This window comes from Pelophylax lessonae, assembly GCF_965119305.1.
Source record: "Pelophylax lessonae genome assembly, chromosome: 6".
Taxonomy (NCBI): Eukaryota; Metazoa; Chordata; class Amphibia; order Anura; family Ranidae; genus Pelophylax; species Pelophylax lessonae.
The window spans coordinates 23,205,401-23,232,772 of record NC_138773.1 but is presented as its reverse complement, the minus strand read 5'-3'; the positions used below and the strand labels follow the sequence as shown (position 1 = coordinate 23,232,772).

General features: G+C 40.2%; 1 protein-coding gene across 1 annotated transcript in view; it reads right to left on the bottom strand.

Annotated features, from left to right (window-relative positions):
- Positions 1–27,372, bottom strand: part of LOC309558489 (uncharacterized protein) — a gene marked incomplete at its 3' end in the record, with an annotated part of 129,305 nt that overhangs the window by 30,355 nt on the left and 71,578 nt on the right. The window contains exon 2 of the mRNA XM_082261558.1: positions 24,998–25,053. Coding sequence (XP_082117684.1) covers positions 24,998–25,053 — 56 coding nt within the window. The remainder of the gene's footprint in view (positions 1–24,997; positions 25,054–27,372) is intronic.

Here is a 27,372-nt window from a genome sequence, read left to right as displayed (position 1 = left end):
ACAAGCAGATCTCCTTATAGAGAAATTTATTGAAAAGGGATACAACAAGAAGGAAATGAGAAACCTTAAGGAAATAGTGAGAGATATGAATAGGGAGGAACTCATTAGGGATAAAGATAAAAAAGAAAAGAAGAACGACTATGAATTTGCCTTCATCACCGGTTTTAATAGACAGCATAAAGAGGTGGAGAGAATAATTAAAAAACATTGGCCCATCCTTGCAGCAGACAAGACACTTAAGAAAATTCTACCAAAGAAACCTACCTTCATATACAGAAGAGCCCCAACTCTAAGAGACAAACTGGTGAAAAATGTGATTAACCCTCCAAAACGGATCACTCTTCCGACTAGCCTTAATGGCTTTTTTAGATGCAAGAAATGCCTACCGTGTAAAACGAATAAAAAACAGCCGAGAAAGATCACCAACTTTACTTCTAGCACCACAGGAGAGTCGTTCAGGATAAAAGATACTATCACGTGTACCAGCTCCTATGTGACATATGTCATTGAGTGCCCATGTCACTTACAGTACATCGGAAGAACTACCCGACAGTTGTACGTCAGGATACGCGAACATGTCAAAAACATTAGAAAGGGGTTTGAGAAACACACCCTTTCTAGGCACTTTAAAGAGGCACATGGTCAAGATCCCTCGGGCCTTATATTCTATGGGATAGACAAGATCAAAGACGATTGGAGAGGTAGTAATAAACGCAGAATGGTTTCACGCAATGAAACCAAGTGGATTTACTTGATGAGATCTCTCCGGCCCGAAGGACTAAATACTGACATAGACCTGAACTGCTTTATTACGGATACATAAACATCCAACTCTTTTATCCTCCCTATTTTATACAATTTTTATATACTTTTTAAACATTTAAAAGGATATTTTTAAAAAATATATTTTTTTACTTTTTTATATATAACTAGTCCTTTTATATAGTCTCATTTAGAAAGCTCTTAAAAACCAGTCTTTTTTACCATTAGACGTTTTTACCAATGATTTGTGGCTTTCTATCAGTTGTTTACCTTAATCGTAAAACATACCGGTTTAAGAATTTTTTACACACAGGTATGTTTTGAACTACCCTTCTCATCCAGCATCTACGGAATCCCTCCTTTTTTTTGCAATCCAAAAGTACACAATTTAGTGCTCCATCCTCACATTCTTTTGAATATATCATTTTTTTGAATATATATTTTTTGAATATTTTTTGAATATTTTTTTCAAATACATCTTTGTTTTTCCTCCCATGCCCTCCTTGATACAGTTGTATGAATCACCTTTTTATATTTAATTTTATACTACATATTTTTTACTTCTTTTAGCTTATCAGTCTCATCAAAATAAGTTTATATTTTTTTAATTTTTTTAATTTTTAAAAAAATTTTTTTTGCTCCGCACTGTACGTATTCTTTTTCATGTATCTATTACAATTTCCTTTCACATCAGTATCCACCTTTGGATATACATGTGGACTTTCTGTCCTTTTTTTCCTTTTTTCCTTTTTTCATGGCACCTGACCTTCTCATCCAGCATCATTGATCGCTGACACATTGGTGTGTACCACCCTCTTTGTTTTTCCTCCTCACCTAGTAACATTGACACATATATATGCACATACTTTTCCATGTCCTGAATCCTCTGCACAGGTATCACAAAATGATATAGTTTTTATCCGCACTGAACCATCCTCACTTTTGATGCCCCTTGCGTGTTTACATAGACTGCATAAGACCTGTCCTGTATAGTTCGAGGATTTCTGTATACACACTCTCTTATATTTTATATTTTATTTTTTATTTTTTATTTTATTTTATTTTTTATATATATTTATGTATATATATCTCACAAATTTTCTTCACACTTATATATATTTTTATGCTTTGTATGATATATACGTAGATATGGCCCTCTTGTTTTATGTATATTCTTTTATCTATTTTTCACCTATTTTTTATAATCCGGGCTTTTTTAGCATGTTTTATATGATCACAATAAAGTTATGTTTTTAGAAAGCTAAAGGCTCGTAGCACACTCGGACAAATTAATGAGATCAGATATGATGAAGTATGGCCGTTCCCCTGCACATCCATAATGAAGCTAGTGGCTGAGTAATATGGCTTCCGGAGAGGGAGTAGCAAGATGGCGGTGTTTGTTCCGTCCCCTCCGTTACCTGGATACGGGCGGCTATAAATATTCCGGGAGTACGCTATGTTGACGCCGCTCCAGTTGACGTCATTGTGACGAAACGCGTAGGGCGGAGTCTCCGACGTCAAACGTCACTTCCGGTTGTCGGCCGTGGAACGCAGAAGCCTCCCGGCGAACACGACTATTCTGATCCTGATCTACTGTACGAGTGAGTCTACTACGCCGCTTATTTACAACTGTATGTTACTATCATTCACCATGGGGTATTTTTCCTTTCATGTGAGCACTCAGGGCACCCGCCGCTGACTTCTCTGACTGCTCGTTCATCTCGAAAAGGTACATCTCCATACATCAACATACAGGTTGTACCAAGCTATTTGCGCCACCTAGTGGCCACTCGTGGAATTTCACTTATCCACTTTTTTTATTTTATTTTATTCATTTTTTTCACTCACGCTGATACAGATCACGTGGCACATTCATTTGGAAATCACTCACATATCTTCGGTTGTGGGTCTTTTGTCACGACATCGGTTTATATATATATATATTTTCTTCGCATTTATTGTTTGATTTGAATATATCTTTGTTATCCATTTCTATTTATTATTATTTTTAGATATTGCACCATCTGTGGGTTATTGTTTACCAGTATACTTCCCCTTACACTTCACAAGGGGCATTTTTTATTTTTATTTTAGAGGTAGCGCCACCACCAATCTTCACACTTCTTTTATAACACTTGCACCTTACACTTAAGGTTTGATTGGGGCAGCTTACACCTCTATCTAATATATTTCTCTCCCAAACATCTAGTCCGTAGCGCTGGTCATATTTCTTTATTAGTTTTCAGTCTACGACCAATTGTGTCAGAGGGAAGTAGCAGTTAAGAGAGCCATGGCAGAACAGAGAACCTGTCATCACCAGCAGCTCCTGCGGTGGTAAGCACTGCAGAATGAAATGCAGGTAAGCAATGCACAATTTATTCAACAGACAAATAAACTTATTCATGGATATCATACTAGGTAAATAAGCAATGCCCTATAAGTTGACAGTAAATTTAACTATAGCAATCAAGCGGCGCTACACAATTAATAATACATAGATAAAGCTCTTCCTTAAGAAGAGAAGATGAATAAAAGCTGTGGTGCCACTATGCATTCAAATGAAATGACAGTAGGTCACAACTTAATGCATGAATATATGTATATGTATATATAGTCCCTATGGAAGTAATCACATTTGACACAAGGCCATGTGCTGAAAAGACAAGGCACCTCTCAGAAGGAACAACTTATACATAAATACACAAATATAAAACAATAAGGACTTGGAACTAATAAAGTATCTCAAAAGTCCAATGAAAAACCATAACATAAATTGATTGATTAGTCCATATAATCAGATCACAAGGTGCACCACGTGAAGGGAAATCCGGCAAAGAGACATAATATTCCGTCACCACGCCGCGTGCGACCTCTCCCAATGGTCATACACTCACCAGAAAATATTGGGTAAACAGGCCCGTCATATCCATGATATCCACTTGCAGGAACAGATACCACATAAAGCATGTCACTTCAGCCACACACTGAAACTCTCCAGGGGTTATACCAATAATTCTCAGGATAAGTGAATTCGGGGTTGAACCCACCGTCTGGAGGGATGTAAGACGCCTTCCCCTTGCCGACGTTCTCCGCTGGCTGGATAGTGACGGGGGGTGATTGACACTGCTCACTCTGCTGGTAAGTTTACATTCATTTTAAAGATAGAGCTTTGTAATTGTATCTCTGTAAGGGGTTTTTTTTTTTGGGATGTGTGGTTCCAATAAAAAAAGTTTAGTGGAGTTGCACAATTGGTCTCCCCTTTTTTCTTTTCTTGGTTGATGTTCAACCCCGAATTCACTTATCCTGAGAATTATTGGTATAACCCCTGGAGAGTTTCAGTGTGTGGCTGAAGTGACATGCTTTATGTGTATCTGTGTTCCTGCAAGTGGATATCATGGATATGACGGGCCTGTTTACCCAATATTTTCTGGTGAGTGTATGACCATTGGGAGAGGTCGCACGCGGCGTGGTGACGGAATATTATGTCTCTTTGCCAGATTTCCCTTCACGTGGTGCACCTTGTGATTTGATTATATGGACTAATCAATCAATTTATGTTATGGCTTTTCATTGGACTTTTGAAATACTTTATTAGTTCCAAGTCCTTATTGTTTTATATTTGTGTATTTATGTATAAGTTGTTCCTTCTGAGAGGTGCCTTGTCTTTTCAGAACATGGCCTTGTGTCACATGTGATTAATTCCATAGGGACTATATATACATATATTCGTGCATTAAGTTGTGACCCACTGTCATTTAATTTGGATGCGTAGTGGCACCACAGCTTTTATTAATTTTCTCTTCTTAAGGAAGGGCTTTATCTATGTATTGATTGTGTAGCGCCGCTTGATGTTCTAGTTCTTTGTACTTAAACATCTCATTGTGTATTTTGTTTATCTTAACCTTCCTAGCGGTATTCCCGAGCGTGGCTCTGGGTTAAATTTCAGTGGCAAAAGCGGTAACCCCGAGCCACACTCGGGGTACCGCTAGGAAGATCGCTGGATCCTGGTAGAGGGGTTACTTATCTTGTCACTAGGATCCAGCGATGTATCCTGGCGGTGTGCGGCGGCGGATCTTCCTCCCGATCCTCTGTGTGCCCCCCGGCTTCCGTCTCCTGAAACGTGACATTCGCAGGGGGGTGGAACCGGCGGCAAATTCAAATGTAAAAACACACCAAACACACTGATACCATTCTAAATAAAATAAATTCACATTAGTTTGCCCCCCAGTGCCCTTTCCTGCAGTTTTACTGTACTTTATATATATATATATATATATATATATATATATATATATATATATACATACTGTATATATGTATATATATATATATACAGTATATATATATGTATACATACATACATACTTTAACTTATTTATAGTTATTTATTATATTATAATTTATGATTTTGTGCTTCAAACTTTATCATACCCGAGATGTTATAAAGAAGAACGCACAGTAAAAAAAAATCATATGTAAATAGTTGGTTTGGGTTGCTCATTCTTAAGAATTACATGCAAAATAATGGTACCGCTTTCAGCACCTAAAATCCAAAATAATCATACCGCCAGGGAGGTTAATAGGTGGCAGCTTTTAATTTGATAATTTTTTAATATTTTTATTTTTGGCGCAGAGTGGAGATTACTTGTGATTATCATAAGTGGATTTCCCTATTTTATATTAACTATAGCAATATTCAACAAAAATATAAGTGGTGCAATAGGGTTAAAGTCTAATTGTGAACTAATAGTTTTTAAGCTCCTCATGTGCTCACTATGCTTGCAGTCCCAATAGCAGGTGGGCATATGTGTTCCTGAATAAGGGGTACCCCTGAAGGTGTCTGAAAGTAGCTGGCACCCAAATGTCCATGTTGGCAAGCTTACATTGGGGCTATGGCACAAGTCGGTTAGCAGGCCAATGCTTTTTGGCGGGAACTTGCTGATCAGCTTAGTGAATCAAATGCAAATGCAAAGCAGAGAAAATACAAAGTTACCCTTTAACCGGTTGCCGACCGCCGCAAGACTATATACTGCGGCGGTCAGCCCCGGCCAGGCAGAGTGACGTACGGGTACGTCACTCGCCTGTCACTGACTTGAGAGCCAGCTCGTTCACTGACAAGTCAGTGCGTGTGACCAGCGGACCCGATGTCCGCAGGTCACACTACGATCGCTCCGGTGAAGGGAGTAAGGCGGAGCGGCTTATGTAAACAAGCCGCCCGTCATTCTCCCTGGTGTAAAAATGAAGATCAGACGGTTCTACTATGTAGGACCGTTGATCTTCGTTTTTACACCAATAGCCATATCCCTATACAGTTAGAATCACGCCCCTAGGACACACTTAACCCCTCCCTCTCCAATACAGTTAACCCCTTCCCTGCCAGTGTCATTTTTGCAGTAACAGTGCATATATATAGCACTGATTACTGCAGTAATGTCACTGGTACCCCCAAAAGTGTCAAAAATGTCAGTCAAGGGTCCGATCTGTCCGCCGCAATGTCGCAGTACCGCAAAAAAAATCGCAGATCGCCGCCATTACGCGTTAAAAAAAAAAAAAACAACAAAAATGACAAAAATCTTTCCCTTAGTTAGTAACTTTTGCGCAAACCAATCAAAATACGCTTTTTGCAATTTTTTTTTTACCAAACATATGTAGCATAAAACAAATTGGCCGAAAATGTTAAAAAATTTTGATTTTTACATTTTTTTTTGGGGGGAATTTCATATAAAAAAATGTGAAAAATATTGTTATTTTTGCAAAATTGATGCTCTTTTTTTGTTTATAGCGCATGATCAAAATATCGCACAGGTGATCAAATACCACCAACAGAAAGCTCTGTTTGTGGAAAAAAAAGGACGTCAAATTCGTTTAGGTACAGTATCGCACGACCGCGCAATTGTCCGTTAAAGTCACGCAGTAAAAAATCGCAAAAAACCCCCTGGTCTTTTAGCAGCCAAATCCTCCGGGGCTTAAGTGGTTAAGAAGTACAGCGGCAGTTGAACTGTATTCCACGATTTGAGTAGCGGTGACGGAGGCAACAGTGGAGTCAGTAGTGGAAATCTGCTGACGGATCGCATTTAATTCAGCATGCAGGGAGTGTTCCATTTTAGAGCCCCAGGAGTCGAAGTCCGACCTGAAGGCCGAGAGAAGGGAGGCCGCCTCCGACCTGAGGGCTCCCCCACAATCCCGGACGTCAGGACCCCCATTCAGTGAAGAAGAGCTGGGCAGAGGAGGTGAGGAAGAGGACGTTGCTAGAGAAGGGGGTTGGTCCGTGCAACCCGTGATCAAACACCAAGAGAGGCCGGCTGAGACGGTGAAGGGGGGGGGTTTAGCTTTCCCCACCGCGCGACCGGTCGCCATCTTGTCAGGTCTAGGGGAGCGGGGTTCCGTTGGCGCAGTGCGCAGCAGGTAACGTTGCATAGAGCTCTGTTGAAGGTCTGAAGGGTCGGTGGGGTGGGGATTGCCCGCCGACATGTATAAGGTAGGTGTAGCTAGACTAATACGTAACTGCTGGAGCCGGATGATCCCGTGGCTCAGCACCGCATGACCAGTGTCTTCAAATCCGTTGCTATAAAATCCACACAGGAATAAAGACACAGGCAGGTAGTGCAAGTCCGTTAATGTAGGAAAAAATTGAGCATAGCCATCCACAACAAAAGAGGAGCAGAGAGACAGGTAAACTGGCACAGGGTTTTATGAGGCAGGCAGTGGAGCCTGGTGCAATACTCTGCAGAGCTGAGAGGATGGAGCTGGAAAACTTCACAGCAGCAGACAGGCACTTGTTAGTCTGAGGGATACTCTGCAGGGGCTGTGAGATGGCAGGCAGGTAAGGACATCAATTGAAAGGGGTTAGCACACAGGCCTCGGGACCCCCTCCCCCCCCCCTCTGTCTGTAGGATAGTAAGAGCCAGAGAGTCCTCGTCCAGGCCACAACCCCCCTCAGTAATGGGAAGCAAGAGAAGCGTATTCCACGATTTGGTTCTCTTTAGCTGGGAGAACATCCAATAATTTAAGATTTTGTATGTTATATAGTTTGGATACCATGTCATATATATATATATATATATATATATATATATATATATATATATATTATTATGATTGTAAAATAACATGTTCAACACTTCTTTTTTGCAATTATTCCAGAAAAAACGAAGAAGGGTTTAAAAATATGGAGAAAAAAAAGAACCAGTTTTATTGGAGAAAAAAAAAGAACCAGTTTTATTGGAGGAAAAAAAAGAACCAGTTTTTTCCAATTCTTTTTTTTTTTTTCCAGGCCATCCCATCTCTAGTAGGTTAAAAAGAAAATGGCGTTTATAGACGCTATAACTTATGAGCAAGCCAGTCAATATACACTTTGGGATTTTTTTACCAGACATGTGGCAGAATACATTAGGATGTATAAGAATACATAGGATGTTGCTAGCCCTGTCTGTGAGAATTGCACTGTTCTGTAACACATGCAGCTTAAAGACATCTCCCAATCATGTAATTTACCCACTTCAATATCAGTTTTTTTATATATAACTAAAAAAAAAATACCAAAAATGTTGAAAAGAATAAATAGCTTTTCTTAGTTCCTGTTATAAAATGTTGCTATTTAATACTCTTTCTTCATAAATTTAGGCTAACATGTAAAAATAAACCAAATCAGTGTACATTATGTAGTCTGTATGAAAGTCATAAAGTTTACAAACTATGATACAGTATATACAGTACATTTGAAAATTGATCTATCCTAATGTACTGATGGCCTATTCTATTTCTTGAGGCCCTAAAATGCCAGGGCAGTACAAATACACCCAAAAATGACCCCTTGTTAGAAAGTAGACAGCCCAGTGTATTTAGTAAGAGGCATGGTGACATTTTTAAGTTTTAATTTTTTGGCACATTTTTTTTGTAAAATGAAGAAATTAAATAAAATTTGTTTTTTTTCTTTTTCCACTTTGTTTTCTACATATTGTCACCAGAGTAGTACAGCATCATCATATGACTGGTGTTGTGGTGATCAGGGACAATGGTGAAAAGTATGTAAAAAAATAAAAATAAACACATTTTTTAAAATGTTTTCTTTTTTTTTACATTTTTTTGCACACCATAGTGACACTGCCCTGGAGAGGTGAAAGGGATTTCCTTTCACTATGATTGCTTATAACAGTGATGATCACTGTTATAAGCATTCATTTTTGTGAATAGAATCCATTCATGTGCCATTATGTGCTATTGTGACAAATGTGATTTGCTACAGCTGTCATGTGGTACATTTCTGCTTTATTAGCCCCTGTATCATGTGATCACTGTGAACAATCACATATTTCACAATGGTACACAATGAAAGGCTGTAAATGAAATGCAGTGTGTACTATTGACATGTGATCGCTGTGATTGGTCACAGCAAAACATGGTACTGGGATCAACCCAGTACAACGATCGGTCTTCCACTGTGTCTGATAGACACAGCGCGTGACAGATCTTGCTGCTACATGCCCCCTACGGGGCACATAAGGTGCACACCTGGAGGAAGTCATATGACATCTACTCAGGATAGGAGTGCTCCCACCCGGCTTATTACTCTGGTTAAATTATTAAATAAAAATGCTCTGGTTAAAGGATAGATAAAATAAATAGATAAAATAGTGCCGCGCAATCATGGTGCTCCAAAAAGATATATGTATAAATACGTAAAATATATGTGAAACCTGGATAATTAATTGTAAATGACAAAAAAACAAGATGCCAGCGTGATAAAACCTATGTGAATTGTAAATAATTGATTGAAATTAAATATATAAATAATTAAATGTAGTGACAATCAATGCAATTATCAGAGTAATAAATGCATGCAAAAAGTGATCAAAAATATTTTGAATAATCAATAAATAAATGTAATAAGTCCACGCAATTCAGAAACCATTTAGTGAACAATATTCACTCAATCCATTAGTGGGCTCTGACCGGAGGCGGTTCCTGGTGGTTTGATGCAGGGGGACTGGCTGGTGGATTTTGTGGGCGGGACCATCTACCTACATATACCCTGCACTCTGGCCCATACCCTGATTCCGAGTGATATTTATATCTGAGAACTACCATTGATTGACCATGTCTGCGACCAGTGGTCGGTCTTGGGGATCATTGCTTCGGGGGGCAAGTGGAGGTCTCCTCCATTAGTGGGCTCTGACCGGAGGCGGTTCCTGGTGGTTTGATGCAGGGGGACTGGCTGGTGGAGTTTGTGGGTGGGACCATCTACCTACATATACCCTGCACTCTGGCCCATACCCTCATTCCCTACTTTCTGTGGGGAGGTATGTGTGTCGGGGTTGAAAAGCAGGTAGGCTTGATCATGGATTTTTTCATCACTCATCCTTTATATTCCTTTTGTATGGAGATCTAACCCTTCATTTTCTTCCTTCTCCCCTCTTTTTTCACTCTTTTATCTTAATTTTTATCCATATTTTTTTTTTGCCAGTTGACGGGAATCTGAGGGCTAACAGTTCCCCTTTCTTTTTTGTTTGGGGGGGGGGGGGGCACAACTAAACTAAAGCAGGTACATGATACACTGGACTTCGAAAGTTTTTTGTCTCTTTTTTTTATATTTTGGCCTCTTTGGCTATTTTTGGTAACCTTATCACATACAGTATATATATATTTATTTTTTTGCCAAAACTTCCGCTCTTTTTCTTTTTCTCTTTTTCCCTTTCTGCTTCCCATCCCGATCCCCCTCCTTTACCCCATTGTGTCTTCACCAGATTTGCCTCCGGTTCCTTGTTGCCCCTGCTCTTTGTGGTCTTTGAGTTGGGATCTGCTTGCCCATTGGTGGTCCTTGAACAAGGAGGTTAATACAATCCATACGATTGAATATCTGGATCTAAATATGTACTCATGAATGTAAGTGTATGTTATATAATGTACTCCTTTCATGGACTTTTTATATTTCCCATATATTGACTATATTGAATGTAAATAACTAATGTATTTCTTGTACTATATATACAGATATATGTTAGAGGAGCTTTGGACTACTACTCCCCCTGAGGAAGACTAACCCAAGTCGAAACGTGTAGGGGTCTGGGGTCCTATATTTAGTTCCTTGTTACATATGTATGTATGTTATTTTTTGAACCTTGCCTGCCCTCGGTTCTCTATCAGGCATATTGAGGATTTTTCAGGATTTGTTGTTTTATACTTGCAAGACATTTTCACGTTTTCACCTTTTGTATCTGTGAATTTATGTAATAAAATATATTTTTTTATTTATATCCTTTGCTTCACTATTACTATATCATATATTTATACATATTCTTATATAATGTACACTCAAGCATCCTAAACATCTCATTCCCCCGTTTTTTCTTGGAGGTAGCCCCTAGCTGGGAATAGCCTTCCATGTTTTGTTGTAACAATTTAGGGATGGATGCCACCTTAACATAACTTTACAAACCTATTATTTAACAGAGCTCTCAAGTTGACCTACTGATGTTAAGCTTGGTGAGCCTAGTACATGAAAGTGGGTAGGCATGGAGAGCTGGTGAGTGGCCATTCTTTCTGTCCCGACACAGTGGTGGTGGAGTTTGATAGTGACCCCTTCTAATATCCCGAATCATATATATTATCCTGCTGACAAGCGTAAAGTTGTATTATCAGCGTTATATCATATGGACATTTTATGGACTTTTAATGGGTGTTTATTTATCTTGTTTTATTGTGTGTGCATAGTACAAGTGATAAATGAGTGTGCTCAAATATTGGCTGTTGTTTAGTCATTTACACACTTGCATATTTACCTTGGTCTGTGTCTCACTGGATGTAGGTAGAGGGTACCACCATCCTTGTGCTACAGATATTTAGTATCATTGCTGCCTTGTGCAGCAACGTATATATATATATATATATATATATATATATATATATATATATATATATATCTTTCATATACAGTTTTACCTTTAAGTAGCAGCATTTTTTGTTTTATGTTATCGTTAGTACCCCTAAGCGCAGAGGATCACTAAGTAACCTACTGTGAGAGTTGGTTTTCTGACCAGTGGTGTTTTTATATATTAAGTTAAAAAAAAAAAAATTGCTTGCCAATAATATGTAGCTAAAGGAATCTCCCAATAAGTTAAATTCATCACAAAAATTTGGGTTTGCTGAATTTCAAACCAGATTCAACAAACCCTCAGCAGATCAAACCCCATCAGATTCACCCATCATTACTGCTGACTTGTTATTCTATTTTTGTTCAAGACATCATTCCACTAAAAAAAAAAAAAAAAGTAAGATTGGAGTAGATACTATGAATTAACTATTTACAAGGCAAAAAAGTACCTGTTTTTTTAGCCATCCTGAAAGATGTGAAGTAGGTCTCCGATGATCTATTGAAAAAGGAATATATAATATATATTATTAGCATCCAATAGAGCTCTTTAAATTCTCTTAACCACTTGATGCTACTATCCCCATCCTGTCCAGGTCATTTGTCAGTTTTCAGTACTGTCATATTTTGAATGATAATTACTCAGTCATGCAACACTGTGCCTATATATATGTAGGTGCTAGGTAAAGGCGTTGTTTTGCTCCACCTGCTTATCAGGGAAGCCCGATCAGTAGTTTTGCCTGTTACATGTGTCCAGGTGTGATTCACTTGGTCTGAGGGAGTGTCCCCACTGTGTCCAATAAGGGAGTCTGTTGGACAGTGGAGGAAACACAGCCAGTGACACACAGGCTTTTATGGCTGTTCCATTGGGAGGGCACAACCGCGGTGCATCCTGAGATAGGTCATAAAAGCCGGGGGTACATGTGACAGGACGTCTTTGGGCGGGAAGCCAGGTCCCAGGGGGAGAGTGACGGCTGCCTCTCCTCCTGTCAGCAAGGAAGGTGTCCACAGGCAGTCGGACTAGTGAGCCCAGTGTGGTGCTGAGCCAGAAAGTCCAGAGGATACTGACTGGGAGCAAGTGGAAGAGCAACCTGAGGAAAAACAGTGTCTGGGAGTACCAGGGAGCCTGCCAGGGGGTCTGCCCAGGAAAGGGACCACTCCAGTGAGTGTCAGTGGACAGGGGCTAGCACACACAGCAAGTGAGAAAGGGGGTGCCAAGTTGAGACCCTGAAGAATAACTTTAAAATGAACATATTCAGATATCTTCACTTCTGTGGCAAAGTGAAGCAGCAGCCTTGCCGCATACATTACAACTAGAAGTCCTCAATAATGTGCGTAGTTCAAGTTGGAGTATCCCACTCATCCCTTCTCCCATCCAAGTTCTAAAATAAAAACACAAAAACCAAATCCCCTGGACTGTTTATTGTCTGAGCCAAGTCTTAAAGTGATACGTTTTACAGACTGTTGCTATGGGTAACACAGAGGAATCCACTCTCAGCAGCTCCCTAGGGAGCAGTGCTACATATATATATATATATATACTGGATAGATAGATAGATAGATAGATAGATAGATAGATAGATAGATAGATAGATAGATAGATAGATAGATAGATAGATAGATAGATAGATAGATAGATAGATAGATAGATAGATAGATAGATAGATAGATAGATAGATAGATAGATAGATAGATAGATAGATAGATAGATAGATAGATAGACAGTTTTTTTTTTTTTTAGAAAGGGTTTTCTTTATTTAATCACCACTGGGTGTTTTCTGTTACTACAGTATATAATGGAAAAAGACCAAAAAAAGTAAAAAAAAAAAAACTTGTTTTTTAATCTCTCCTTATTACTTTAGGCCAAAATTGAACATTTCTTTGGTAAAAGAAGGTGTACGTTTTATAGTCTGTGTGAAAGTTATAGAGTCTACAAACTATTTTGGAATTTATATGCTTGGACCTTAAAGCGCAAAAGCTTGTCCTGAGAATTTGGATGCTTGTGCAAAGAAAAAAGTATCATGGACAGTACTCAATTGTTTTTGATGAAAGTGCACTAATACAGGGACATTATTCTCAAATATATATCAAACGTATCAACCCTGATGTACTTACTATCTTATTTATTGAGGCCCTTACAATTTAACCACTTGCCGACTGCCGTCAGTAGATTTACTGCGGCGGTTAGCCCCTCACAGGCAAAGTGACGTATATTAATGTCACTAGCCTGTGAGGCTCTGGGGAGCGAGCGCGCGCCGGCGGCGGCGCGCTCCCGCTCCCGCGCGGTCACGGACCCCCCCCCCCGCGCGTGTGACCGGCGGACCTGATGTCCGCCGCTCACTCTGCAATCGTCGGGGGAGAGGGAGAAAGGCAGGCAGCTTGTCTAAACAAACTGCCTGTCATTCTCCCCTGTGTAGAAACCCTGATCATACGGTTCTACTATGTAGGACCGTTGATCAGTGTAACTACACCTCAAGCCACAGCCAATCACAGTTAGAATCACGCCCCTAGGGACACACACAGCCCCTCCCTCTCAAATAAAGTTAACCCCTTCACTGCCAGTTTATTTTTACAGTAACAGTGCATATGTATAGCACTGATTACTGTAGCAATGTCACTGGTAACCCCAAAAGTGTCAAAAATGTCAGTCAAGGGTCTGATCTGTCCGCCCCAATGTCGCAGTACCGCAAAAAAAATCGCAGATCGCCGCCATTACGCGTTAAAAAAAAACAACAAAAATTACAAAAATCTTTCCCTTTGTTAGTAAACGCAATAACTTTTGCGCAAACCAATCAAAATACGCTTTTTGCAAATTTTTTTACCAAACATATGTAGCATAAAACAAATTGGCCGAAAATGTTTTTGCAAAATTGAGGCTCTTTTTTTGTTTATAGCGCGTGATCAAAAAATCTCACAGGTGATCAAATACCGCCAAAAGAAAGCTCTGTTTGTGGGAAAAAAAGGACGTCAAATTCGTTTAGGTACAGCGTCGCACAACCGCGCAATTGTCCGTTAAAGTCACACAGTGCCGAATCGCAAAATACCCCCTGGTCTTTTAGCAGCCAAATCCTCTGGGGCTTAAGTGGTTAAAGACAAGACAAATACAAATGACCTAGTTTTGTAAAGTAGGCAGTCCAATGTATTTAGAAAGATGCATAGTGATTTTATTAAGTTTTTCACACACAGCATGGGCATACTTACAATTAAAACAAATTTTCTACTCCTCCCAAGTATGGAGATACCACATATGTGAGACATTTTTTTTTCTGCCTAGATGCATAGTGGGGCCCCACATCCAGGGAGCATCTTTATGTTTTCAAGTGGCATAAATAATGCATAGCTCCCAACTGTCCCTGGGTTTGGGGGACTGTACCTCATTCCAAACAAAGTCTGTCTTTCCTCCTAATTTATCCCTCATTTTGGCCTTATCTATATAGTTGTATATAAAATGCACTACTTGTCTATCAAAAAGTGTTTTCCAGTGCTAAACTGTTCATCTCATTTTTAAAATGATTTCTTTTGTAAATTCTAAAAGCCAATATAAAAGGGAATAGTAGTGGTAAAATCATTTCTTTTGTACAAGTCTCCTTTTAAAGGGGTGTGGAAGGAGGTGTGTCCTATGCCTTCATAATTTTCCTAATAGGTGTCCCTCATTCCTATATCAGAACGTTGGGAGGTATGAATAATTAATCTGATTTCCTGACTGCACATCTTGTTTCAGCTTGCTATATTCGTTAGAAAGTGCACAATTTTATTTTCCTGTTCAGCACTGGGAGTGTAGCCTTGGCATACACTGTGTGACAGCTGATTGGAGGAAAGGCACACTCCCCACTCCACATAGGCAGATGAAGGACTGTGAATATACCAGCTCTCTGCTAATCTATTTATAGCACCCACCCCGACATAAAATTCAGCCTGGTTTTATCTCAGTTGATGGAGAACTTGACAGAAGTTATCATGCTGATAACAGAAGAACGGAGAAAGCCACGGGACTTAGGGCTTTGGAGAGAGATAAGAAAACACTGCAGATATATGTGTTTAGGTTTCCATCCACTTTAGGTGTAAAGATAGGAGAAACGTCCATGAAATGACCCCATTTTGCAAAGTGGACCCTTCAACATATTTAATTAGAGACATGGTGAGTCTTCGGAATATCACATTGTTTTAGAAAATGAAGAAAGAATATGAAATTGTATTTTTTTACAAACAGCTGTCAATTAAAAAAATATTTCCCACACACAGAATTTGTATAAATAGATTTGCACCCTGGAGCACATTCTACTATTCCTCCTGAGCATGGGGACTCAACATATTGTATGTGAGACCTTTGCGAAGTTTAGCCACATAATGGGACCCAAAATCCCAGGAGTACCTTCAAGCTTTGAAGGAGCAAAAATTAGGCATCTAATTTCCTGACTACCTATTACATTTTTGAAGGTCCTGGAGTGCCAGACCAGAAGAAACACCCCAAGGTATTTCTTGCAAATTTAATTTTTCTGCCACAAGCTTTTGGAAAATGCAGAAAGCAATGAATATTTTTTTTTTTTACACAAAGATGTAAATTATTAGGGTACTTCTACTGCACAGCACAAACATGCTTATTATTACACCCCAAAACACATTCTACTACTCCTCCTAAGTATGGGGATACCACATGTGTTAGATTTTTTTGGAGCCTAGCTGCATATAGAGACCCAAAATCCAAGAAGCACCATCAGACTTGCAAGGGGCATAAATTAGGCATCTCGTTTCTTGACTACTTATCACATTTTAGGACTCCCTGGAGCACTAGGACAGTAGAAACACCCACAAAATTACCACATTTTGGAAAGTAAGCACCTCAAGTATTTTTTTATGAAGCATGGCAAATGTGGAAAGAAAATGAAAAGTTATTATCATTTTTTTATGTAAAGTTTTCACTTTTTTAAGATATACCAGACATTGTATCTTGTGTATATCATAAAAATAAACTAATTTTATCAAAAACAGTGTACTGTAATGGTTACCTCTGTATGAGTGGTCAGATAATATGGCTTAGTGTAGTGTCACCTATAGCAGTCCTCATTCCTATAAGTCAAGCAAGCACGAACTTACTGGTACATGGCTGCCCCCAGGAATGCCATTTTCAGTGGTCAGAATGTGCAGGAGGCTGAAAAAAGGGTAATCAAAAGTGTTCCTGTGGTTCTTGAAGTGCAATTTTCGTCAGGGGATGGCTATGACTGAAGTTTTGCAGGAATGCAATCATGTGGGACATGCAGATGGGTCAGTTCAGAAAGCAGGCAAGCAGGCAGAGACATGGTCAGCAAACAGGGAGAGGATTGGTCCAGACAGCAGGCAAAAATGTTGTCAATAAACAGGCCAAAGTCAGTACAGGTGGCAGGCAGAGACAAATGCGTGTGGCAATAATCAGGAACACTGTTGCTGGCTGCACTGGCTCTGGTGACGCTGTTGCTGACTTAAAATGGTCTGGGGACACTAGGACCGATGTAGCATCCAGTCTGCATTATACACATGGAAGATAACAACAAAAAAAGAAGGGTGCACCGACCTCGTGCATTACCACTAAAAAAGGTTTATTAATCCAAAGACGACATACATTATACTCACAAACGAGTGATGAGATAGCACATAAAAGACAATGGAACCGGTCATCTCCAAGGTGACCAGGGAACCCCTGTACTGGGTGACTTGCTGGTGTCAGCAACTATATGGCTAGGTTGACGCATTTCGAGGGAGGACCCTCTTCCTCAGAGCCGAAAAGCGCTACTGACTTTTTTTTGTTCTTGTCTTCTAGTACATTTTGGATACCCTTGGTCCTGAGGGGGCAACAAGACCTTCAGTGATGCATATCAAGACCATATAAGATCCCTTATCCTTCATTACATACCACCCGAGCACAGGAGAACTTTTTTTTTTTTGCATTATACTCATCCCTGATGCACACTCACACACAGACATTCAGTTTGAAGGATCAGGATAAAAACTGGATAAAAACATTATAAACATGAAACTCAATAATACATCTACACACATGTGAGTACTGTATCTATGCAAGTAATCATATGAAATCACTTACCTCTCCTCGTTTCATGAGAATTCAGAATGGCAATGCTCTGCTTTACCTTGGACTCTCAAGTATCCGCACTTTGGATTCTATATCTTAGTATTATTATCACTATTATATAGTAAATGCTGATATAACAAACGTTTTACAGGAGTCTACTGTTAACCTCCCTTATGAACTTCACTTCTTGCTTTCTGCTACCCTTTAAGTCTCATTTCAATGTATTCACATTACTTTCTTGTATGCTGAGGTGTGGGTTTTATAATGCAGCAATTTAATGATTAACTCTATCACTGTAAATGTTATACCATATGCAATTCAAGATATACAGTATAACACTTTATTCGGTTTTGGATGGCATGGGAAGGGTTAGCGGATTAGTTAGGGGCTTTACATCTACTACTAAAAAAAAAAAATAGCAAAAAAATACACCAGACATTTTTACAAGCATGATGCAAGCATGGTGGTGGTGGTCAAGCAATACAGATCCACAACAATCACGAAATACAACTAAAAGAAAAAAACATACCAAAACATGACCTTCTCCCAATATTCTGTATGCCACAATTGACATCTAACTGGCATAGCCATGGAATGTAAACAAAGGGGAGGGATGTCTTGGGTGATGTCATTGACCAGATATGGATTGGACATGGCCATATCTGGTTAATGACACCACAGTCATTTCCCAGGCATTTGTTTACAAATCCATTGTTATTAGGATGTTATTATTAGATTACACTGCATAATCTTGATATACTATTATAAAAATTGCTGGATTCTTTTGTCTATGCATGCCTGAACTAAGGACTGCCCCACAAACTGTCCTGATATGGTTTAAGTGGGCCCCAATTCTTGTATACGCCACGCGTGCAATGTGTGCAGACCACATGGGCCCCCATGGTAATGGGGGCACACTGTTCTCTCTTATATCACTGCATTATGGGTATTAAAAAAAAGTCACCCTTGCCTTGACTCCTGATTGAGAGGCAACTCAATGGAGATCCATTTAGGTTGTCCCCAAAGCTGTGATAGTGGGAAAACAGGGACTTTTCTTTGTGTGCCGGCCCTGGAGTAATTCAGTGCCATATTTGCTCATGCTTCTTGCATTGTTCTGGTTGTGAAAGGTGTGACGCAGATTTTCCTACTCACAGGGCATAGTGAATACAGAATTCATGGGCCAGAATTTGGGGCCACAGCGATGGGCCTTGGTACCACGTGATAGCTGTACCAAAATGTGAAAAACTATCAGCGCAGTAACAAAAAGTGCATAAAAATGTGATCAGCTGCAAACACTAATTGTGATCCCACTACAAAAGCAAATAACTAAGTAAAATAAATGTGTTGCACTAAATCATAAAGGTGCACATGGGAAACAATCAAAATAATCAATATATAGATTGTGCAACAAAAGTCAGTGTGGTTTAAATGGGTGACAAAAATGATAGATAAGTCCTTTCGGAAAAAAAGCATATACAGAATCCCCGTGTATATACAATACTTTGATCTCTAGATTCAAAACTTCTCCAAAACTGTGACAAGGGGCCTTGCTGAAGAAGTCAATAGCCCTGAGCGCTGACGTAACGTGTACAGGGGGACGGAGCCGTGCTGCGGACGTCACACCCTTCCATGGAAACATTGCTGTTTGTCAAGCTCTTACACTATAGCGTTTTGTGAGTACCCTATATTCTTAATAAACTTCTGCCTGAATAGTTTATACAGAGAGCACTAGATTTTCTTTGCTTTGTTCCCCTTCTACTTATGACCCTGTGATATGGATGGATGAGCTGTCTGATCCTGGACTCTCCTGCATACACCTTTTTGCTGGTATCTACTGTATATATTGATTATTTTGATGTTTCCCATGTGCACCTTTATGATTTAGCGCAACACATTTATTTTACTTAGCCACATGATAGCTGTGACCAATCACAGAGCTTACGCAGTAGTAATCAATGACAGCATTGTTTACTACTGTTTATGTGCTCACTGTGATTGGTCACAGCGATCACATGGTACCAGGGCCACTCACCGCAGCCCAGTACAATGACTGGTGAACAGCGGTGGTTGGTGGACACAGCGGTTCACATATCCTTCCAGATAAAGCCACGTGCATTGGTGGCGTAACGCGTAGAGGTTGAGTCTGGCGGTGGAAGTTTTCACTGGATCATGTAAGAAGCTGGATTTTACCATATAATTGTTTTTTTACCTAATAAATGTGAGTGCATTTTATGAAGTGGGTTCTGTGCGGTGTGTTGAGCTTAATAACCCAGGTGCTGCACTATTGGAGGCTGTTTTTTCTGTTTGCTGCTTACTATGACCTATGTGTGAGCTGTGTGGAGCCATCTTGCAGAGGAAATTCCATCGTTCTTAAAGGAACCTGAACACCAAAGTTTGGTCCATCAGATTGATCTGCGTTTATGCTTTGTGGACCCTTAGGGGTCTATAATGGAGGTGAGCTTGCACTTCACCTGGTGAAAGGAGCACGAGTGGAAAATTGTCGGTACACTGTGGTGTCATCCCTATGAAGCACCTCATCAAATAGAGACTTTATTGATTGCACAATCTATAAGAAGCTTTATTATTTATTGCATTGGCCTTTTTTGCATTACATGTTTGTTTATGGATTTAATTTGCACAGGCACTTTCTATATATGAAACCTTTACCTATATAGTCATTTTTTGTCACTTTCTAGTTATTATTTTTACCTTGATTTAGAGGCAGTGCAATCACACATTTTAATTATTTAACATTTGACATTTTATTATTGGTTCACATATCCTGCCGCTGAGCACTTTAGAGAGTTTTTTTTTTTTATAATACAGGACTTTTTCATGGTATGGGTGCTTTTATTTACTATTTACATGTAGCACTGCCCCCTAGGGAGCTGCTGAGATTGGATTCCCCTGGGCTACCCATAGCAACAGTCTGTAAAAACTTATCACTTTAAGTCCTTGGCTCAGTCAATGAACAGTCCAGGGGATTTTTTTTTTTTTTTTTGTGTTTTATTTAGAACTGGGATAGGAGAAGGGATGAGTGGGATACTCCAACTATGAACTATGCACAATTTTGAGGACATCTAGCTGCAGTGTACAACAAGGCCGCTGCTTCACCTCGCCACAGAAGTGAAGATAGATGAATAGACTCCTGTTACAGTTACTCTTCAGGATCTCACTTGCTGTGTGTGCTAGCCCCTGTCCACTGACTCTCACCGGAGTGGTTCCCTTCCTGGGCAGACCCTGGCAAGCCACCAGGTACTCATGGACACTGTTTTTCCTCAGGTCACTCTGCCACTTGTTCCACAGTCAGTATCTTCTGGCCCTCCTGGCTCAGCACCACACTTCTGGTCCACAAGGCCGTCTGCCTGTGACCACTTTACACACTGGCAGGAGGAGAGACAGCCATCACCCTCCTTCTGGGACCTGGCTTTCTGCCCAAAGACCCCCTGCCACATGTGCCCTTGGCTTTTATGACCAATCCCAGGATGCACCACTGTTGTGCCCACCCACTGAGACAGCCACAAAAGCCTGTGTGTCACTGACTGGGTTTTCTCCACTGTCCAACAGGCTCCTCTATTGGATACAGTGGGGACACTCCCTCAGACCAAGTGAATCATACATGTAACAGGCCTAACTACTGATCAGGCTCCTCTGATAAGTAGGAAGAGCAAAACTACGCTTTCCTAGTACCTATCTAGGAGGGTACGTTTTCATTGGAACAGCAAGGGTCATTATGTACTATGTATATGGGAAAGTCTGACTTGAAATGTAAGATTAAAAACCTGTAAGCATACAATTTGACTTAGAGGAGGCTGATAATTAATAATTATACCCACTATTAATAAACAAGTGGCCAATATTTATTCCAAGAACTGTACATGAAAAACATAATGTTACCAACTTAGCATGATATTTGTTGCATTCAGAGTTGGTAGGTTGTGCAATGCATCAACCAGGGTTTTTTCTCTCAGAGAATAGGTGCAGGTATTCCCCCCTTCTGAGTCACCCCTTGTCTCTGCCCCCTACCCATCTCCAAGCAACGTGCCTTGGTTCCACCTCTACCCACCTTCCAGTACCGTCCCTTTTAGACAATACAGAGCCATCATTCTGTGATGCTAAGTAATTTGTATGAAATAAGAAAACAAGCAGCAAAATACAGTTGAAACAAAGAAACAATAGATCCCCATCAACCACAGATTCCCCAGCAACAATATACCCCCTGCAACAAAATACCACCTCAAGAAAAACAGACCCCCCACCAGAAATAATAGATCCCTCAAAAGCCAGCATTAAGAGACCCTCCAGCAGCCAGCAAAATTAGACCCCTCCCATAACAACAGATGACCCCTCCCAGCAATGATTGACCTCCTTTTAACAGCATAAGACTCCCACCGGCAACAATAGACCCCACACTCAACAATAGATAATAGATCCCCCTGTAGCTAGTATCAATGGACCCTCCAGCACACATTAGTTCCCCTTACATACATTCAGTGCAAGAGGTGCCACAACTGTGCGGCCCCACGTTTTTGCCTGAACAAAAGCGCTGGCTTTAACCAAAGCCAAAGTAACCAGAATAATGGAATTACTTGAAGGACAAAACTAGATAATCTTCCTAATAATATCCAAAGCTACTATAATTAGTACAGTATGGTAATGTTTTAAACTTGTGAATTAATTAAATGCACATTATTAAAACAATTGTAAAGTCAGAAGGTTTTTTATTCCTAATGCATCCTATGCATTAAGATAAAAGACCTTCTGTATGCAGCAGCCCCCCTCAGCCCCAACTAATACTTACCTGAGCCTCCTCTCTATCCAGCGATGTCCACGAATGCCTCAGCCGTACGGAATTCTCACTGATTAGCTGAGACACAGCAGCAGCGCCAGTGGCTTCCACTGCTGTCAATCAAACTCAGTTAGCCAACCAGGAGAGAGAGGGAATGGGGCCCGAATGGCAGCTCCGTGTCTGAATGGATACACAGTGCCCCTATAGCAAGCTGCTTGCTGTGGGGGCCACTCAAAAGGAGGGAGGGGCCAGGAGCAGCAATGAGGGACCCGAGAAGAGGAGGATCCGGGCTACTCTGTGCAAAACCAACTGCACAGAGGAGGGAAGTATAACATGTTTGTTATTTTTATAGAAAAAAAATTTGACTTTACAATCACTTTAAGCCTGAAAGTATTTTCCCTCATAAGGCAAATTAGCAACAGTTGTCTGGGGAATTGTTTTTTTTTTTCTTTTCAAATATTTTATTTAAATAAAGACAGATGGACAGGCAATTACAAATATAGGAAAGGAGTAAAATCCGCGCTAATGGAAAGTGGGGAGGGTGGCTGTGGCCTACCTTCAATAGAAGTATATACCTCTAAAAGGGGTAGTATACTAATAAAAAAATGGAAAAGGGGGAAGGTACTTGGCGCTGCCACTAAATAAAGGTAAATGTGTGGATGGATGCAAAGCCCCAATGTGGGTGGTGAATATAAATAATAAGGTGCTGCTGGCAATAAGCAAAATGTGCAAATGGTAAAGACTAAGGGCAATAAATAAATACAAGAAAAAATGTACAATCAATGCATAAAAAAATCATATACAAATATATTGGATATATTAAAATAAAGTGCAACAGTGAAAAGTGCAATTAAAAAACTCATCATACAGTACTTCCCTATTTGTAAGCCTTTTTCCTCCCCATTCATAATCCGGAACTCCTATGGTATATATGACCGCTACATGTAATGAGGGTTAAAGGGATTCTGGAGACGGTGCATACCCCCTTACTGAGGCTATTGTGAACTCCTACTCTTGATATTCAATGCTTGTCACCCCTGTAGGGGTATCTTTATCTGGTGAGTGCGCTATTCATTGGGGGAGCATAAGGATTCACATGCACGCGTCACCTTATACAGAAGTCTCACTTTAAACCATCACGGCTCGTTATTGGATGATTGTCATTTTCTTCGCATTATGAACTTTTGATTCCACATGGACTCACCTGCTTAGCTACTTTTTTTCCCTATACAGGGCACTCATCAATTTTTAAAGTGTCATTGGTTCTAACCTGCTTACCATATTGGAACTGTTGTTTACTTCACTTCACTATTTATTAATTTTCCTTACTTTGTCCAACATTCCCTTTTCTCACGCACTTAATTACTTGTGCACTTTTGATCACGGATCACTTTATGCGATTTCTTTTCAGCACTTGCACTTTTTCTTTTTGCCATCTCTGGGGACACTTCCAACCCCTCCCCCTTCATACAAAGGAGCACCATCATTTTTATTTTAGTGCACCTAGCCACCTTTATTTGTAATTGCACTTTTCACTGTTGCACTTTATTTTAATACCAATTACAGGATATCTGTTGCACTTTGTTTTAATAAATAGCAAAATTCGGTGTAAACAAAAAAAAAAAACTGTGCAAACAGAGTGATATTTGACAATAAACAATTAAATGTGAAAAATTAGGGAATTTCTTCCTCTAGCGAGCAGCAATAAAAAACGTGGTAACGCAATATGTGATAATGTGATATGTGATAATGGATGGGGTTATTGCGCTCAGCAGTAAACTCACAATAAAGTGCTAGTGCATAAACAGTGTTATGTCTCACATAAATCACATAAACATATAAACCAATAAATATAGGTGAATATTCAATAGATACAATAATAAGTAAATAGGTGAATATCAATATCAGCATGTATCTCCACAAGAGCTCCAAATTATCCTCTGACTGTCACAGGATAATTTGGAGATACATGCTGATTATGACCCCCTATAACTAAGGGGTCAACTTCTTCTGGTAAGAAGTATTTTATCCGAGCACTGGGTGCATGGTGATTGGTGAAGGCACTTTATATCAAGTCCATTTTGTTGCAGGAATATTTTGCACTAAGCACTTTCAAGGACTATATTCATTGATATTCATTGATATTCACCTATTTACTTATTATTGTATCTATTGAATATTCACCTATATTTATTGGTTTATATGTTTATGTGATTTATGTGAGACATAACACTGTTTATGCACTAGCACTTTATTGTGAGTTTACTGCTGAGCGCAATAACCCCATCCATTATCACTTTGTTTTAATACCAATTACGGATTATCTGTTGCACTTTATTTTAATATATCCAATATATTTGTATATGATTTTTTTATGCATTGATTGTACATTTTTTCTTGTATTTATTTATTGCCCTTAGTCTTTACCATTTGCACATTTTGCTTATTGCCAGCAGCACCTTATTATTTATATTCACCACCCACATTGGGGCTTTGCATCCATCCACACATTTACCTTTATTTAGTGGCAGCGCCAAGTACCTTCCCCCTTTTCCAATTACAAATATAGCACTGTGAGAAATAACTTATAAACATCAGAAAAAGAGAAAAACAGTGTGTTATGTACATGTACAAAAAGAATCTGCAATAGGCAGCACAATATGTCACCACTAATTACCCTGTGCTACAGTTGTGTGCGGTATTTTAAAAGTCTACCATCAGAAGGGCATAGGGTAAAGTAAATAAAATGCCAACTGTCAATAGCCCGTTCAATCTGTCCTCCTGAATTTTCTGGAAGGCCATAGTTTGAAGATCCCTGATATAAGGGAATGGAGCCAGAACAGATAGAAGAGGTGAGATGAGCAGCAGATAGGAAAGGGAGGAAAAAAATGGGGGAAAAAGGGAGAGAGAGGGGAAAAAAAAGGGGGGAGCCATGGGATCAACCGAGCATATCGGAATGCAGTGATCAGGTTAGCAATGCTGCAGAGAAAGCCCTTTCACTTTATGATACCGGCTGAGTCTAACACATCAAGGCTTTCCCCCTATCAGAGAGGAGGAAGACAGTCCACAGCCCCCAGATCTTCTCATATTTCTCTCTACTCTGCGGGGTGATGAGGATGAAGTTCTCCATTTTGTTTATCTCTTCTAATTTGCACATGCAGTCTCTAATGGTAGGGGGGCACTGTTGCTTCCAATACATTGGAATGCAGCATTTAGCGGCACTCAAGATATGGTGCAATATGGATTTTCTGTATGTTCGTATCGGTATGTCAGAGACATGGAGTAAGAAAAAAAAGCCGGGTATCCGGAACGTCATATTCCGTAAGTTCTCGGATGAGTTCCCTGACGCCGTCCCAGAAACGTAAGAGTTTTGGGCAAGACCAGAATATGTGCAGCAAAGACCCTCATCCAATCCCACAACGCCAGCAACTGTCAGTAGTGTAGCACCCTACAGGTAGGTGCTAGGCAAATGTATAGGGGGTCTTGTCTGCCTAACAGCAGGGCCATGTTTTCTTTTGTCAGGGTGTCATGGCTTCCAGGTGTGCCTGCTGAGAGGGAAGTCTCCCCACTAGGTCCTGTGAGAGCTTCTCATAGGGCAGTGGAGGAAACCCAATCAGGGGACACATTCAGGCTTGTAACTACCCCAGAAGGCACAAAATGTCGCAAAGCATTCTGGGAGTGGGTAAACGTTTGGGGGAAGTGCATGACACAATGTATTTGGCGGGAGCAGAGTCCCAGGAGGGAGAGAACGGCTGTCTCTCCTCCTGTCTGAGGAAGCGGATGTCTCGGGGTGTCGCCTGAGAATCCAGAGAGTGCTGAGTTGAGCTGAGGGGGATCCGATGTGCCGAGAACCAGCGGAGAGCGAGAGGGGTCCAGTCCCAGGAAAGCCTACACAGGTCTTGAGTACTGAGGATTGCCCCTGGGGGTCTGCCTGAAGTGTTAGAGGCGACCACTCCGGAGAAGGTTCTAGGATCCAGTCATCAGCTATCTGTAAAAGGGGTACCTAGGTTGAGGACCCTCAAGTGACAGAGGGGGTACATAGTCAGTGGACCCTGAAGAGTTAAAAGTGAAAGGGGGCACCTGCAGTTTGGGCCCTGAAGAGCAAGTGTGTTAGTTAAGGGTTGCAGCCGTACAGGAATTCACATCAAGCTACCTCAAGCCAGTGCCAGGCTGGGGGGAGTAGTCAGTGACTTTGCAGTGCAGCAGTGTCAGCAGTTCAATATTCTACAGTCCTGGGTCTTCTGGACTTAAAGTCGAGGATTCAGCACTTCTTTCAAGTTACAGTGTATACTAAGCGTCAGCGAGCGATGGCTAGCATGGGCTGGCGTCAAGGCAGCGTTAACAGACATTTTTCCTGATAAAGTCCCAAGTTGTACTTAGTTGAGCCTATAGGAGTATCCCACTCATTCCCTTCTCCCATCCCCTTAAATACAATAAAACAACAAAACAATAAAACAAAAAAAAAAGATAAAGTGAAGCCTCAAAGGAAGCAGCTGTTGCTGGGTGATTCAATCATAAGAAGTGTGGAGCTTAAAGAAAATGGTTTTGTGAGATGTCTCCCTGGTGCTACTGCTAGACGAGATAGAAGACGTATTATTAATATTGTTAAGCAAGCAAAGCAGGAAGGGGACGTGGATGTTCTAGTCCATTTAGGGACAAATGACCTGGCTTGCAATGAAGTGTCAGAGGTGAAAAAATCTTTTATCACACTTGGTAATGACGTACAGGATTTTGCATCCACCATCTCATTTTCTGAAGTTCTGCCTGTGCATAATGTTCAGAATGATAGGCAGAGGCGCATAAAGGAGTTCAACATATGGCTTAGTAAATGGTGTCAAGAGCAAGGATTTGGCTTTGTTTCTCATGATAGCTCTACTTGGAATAGAAAGG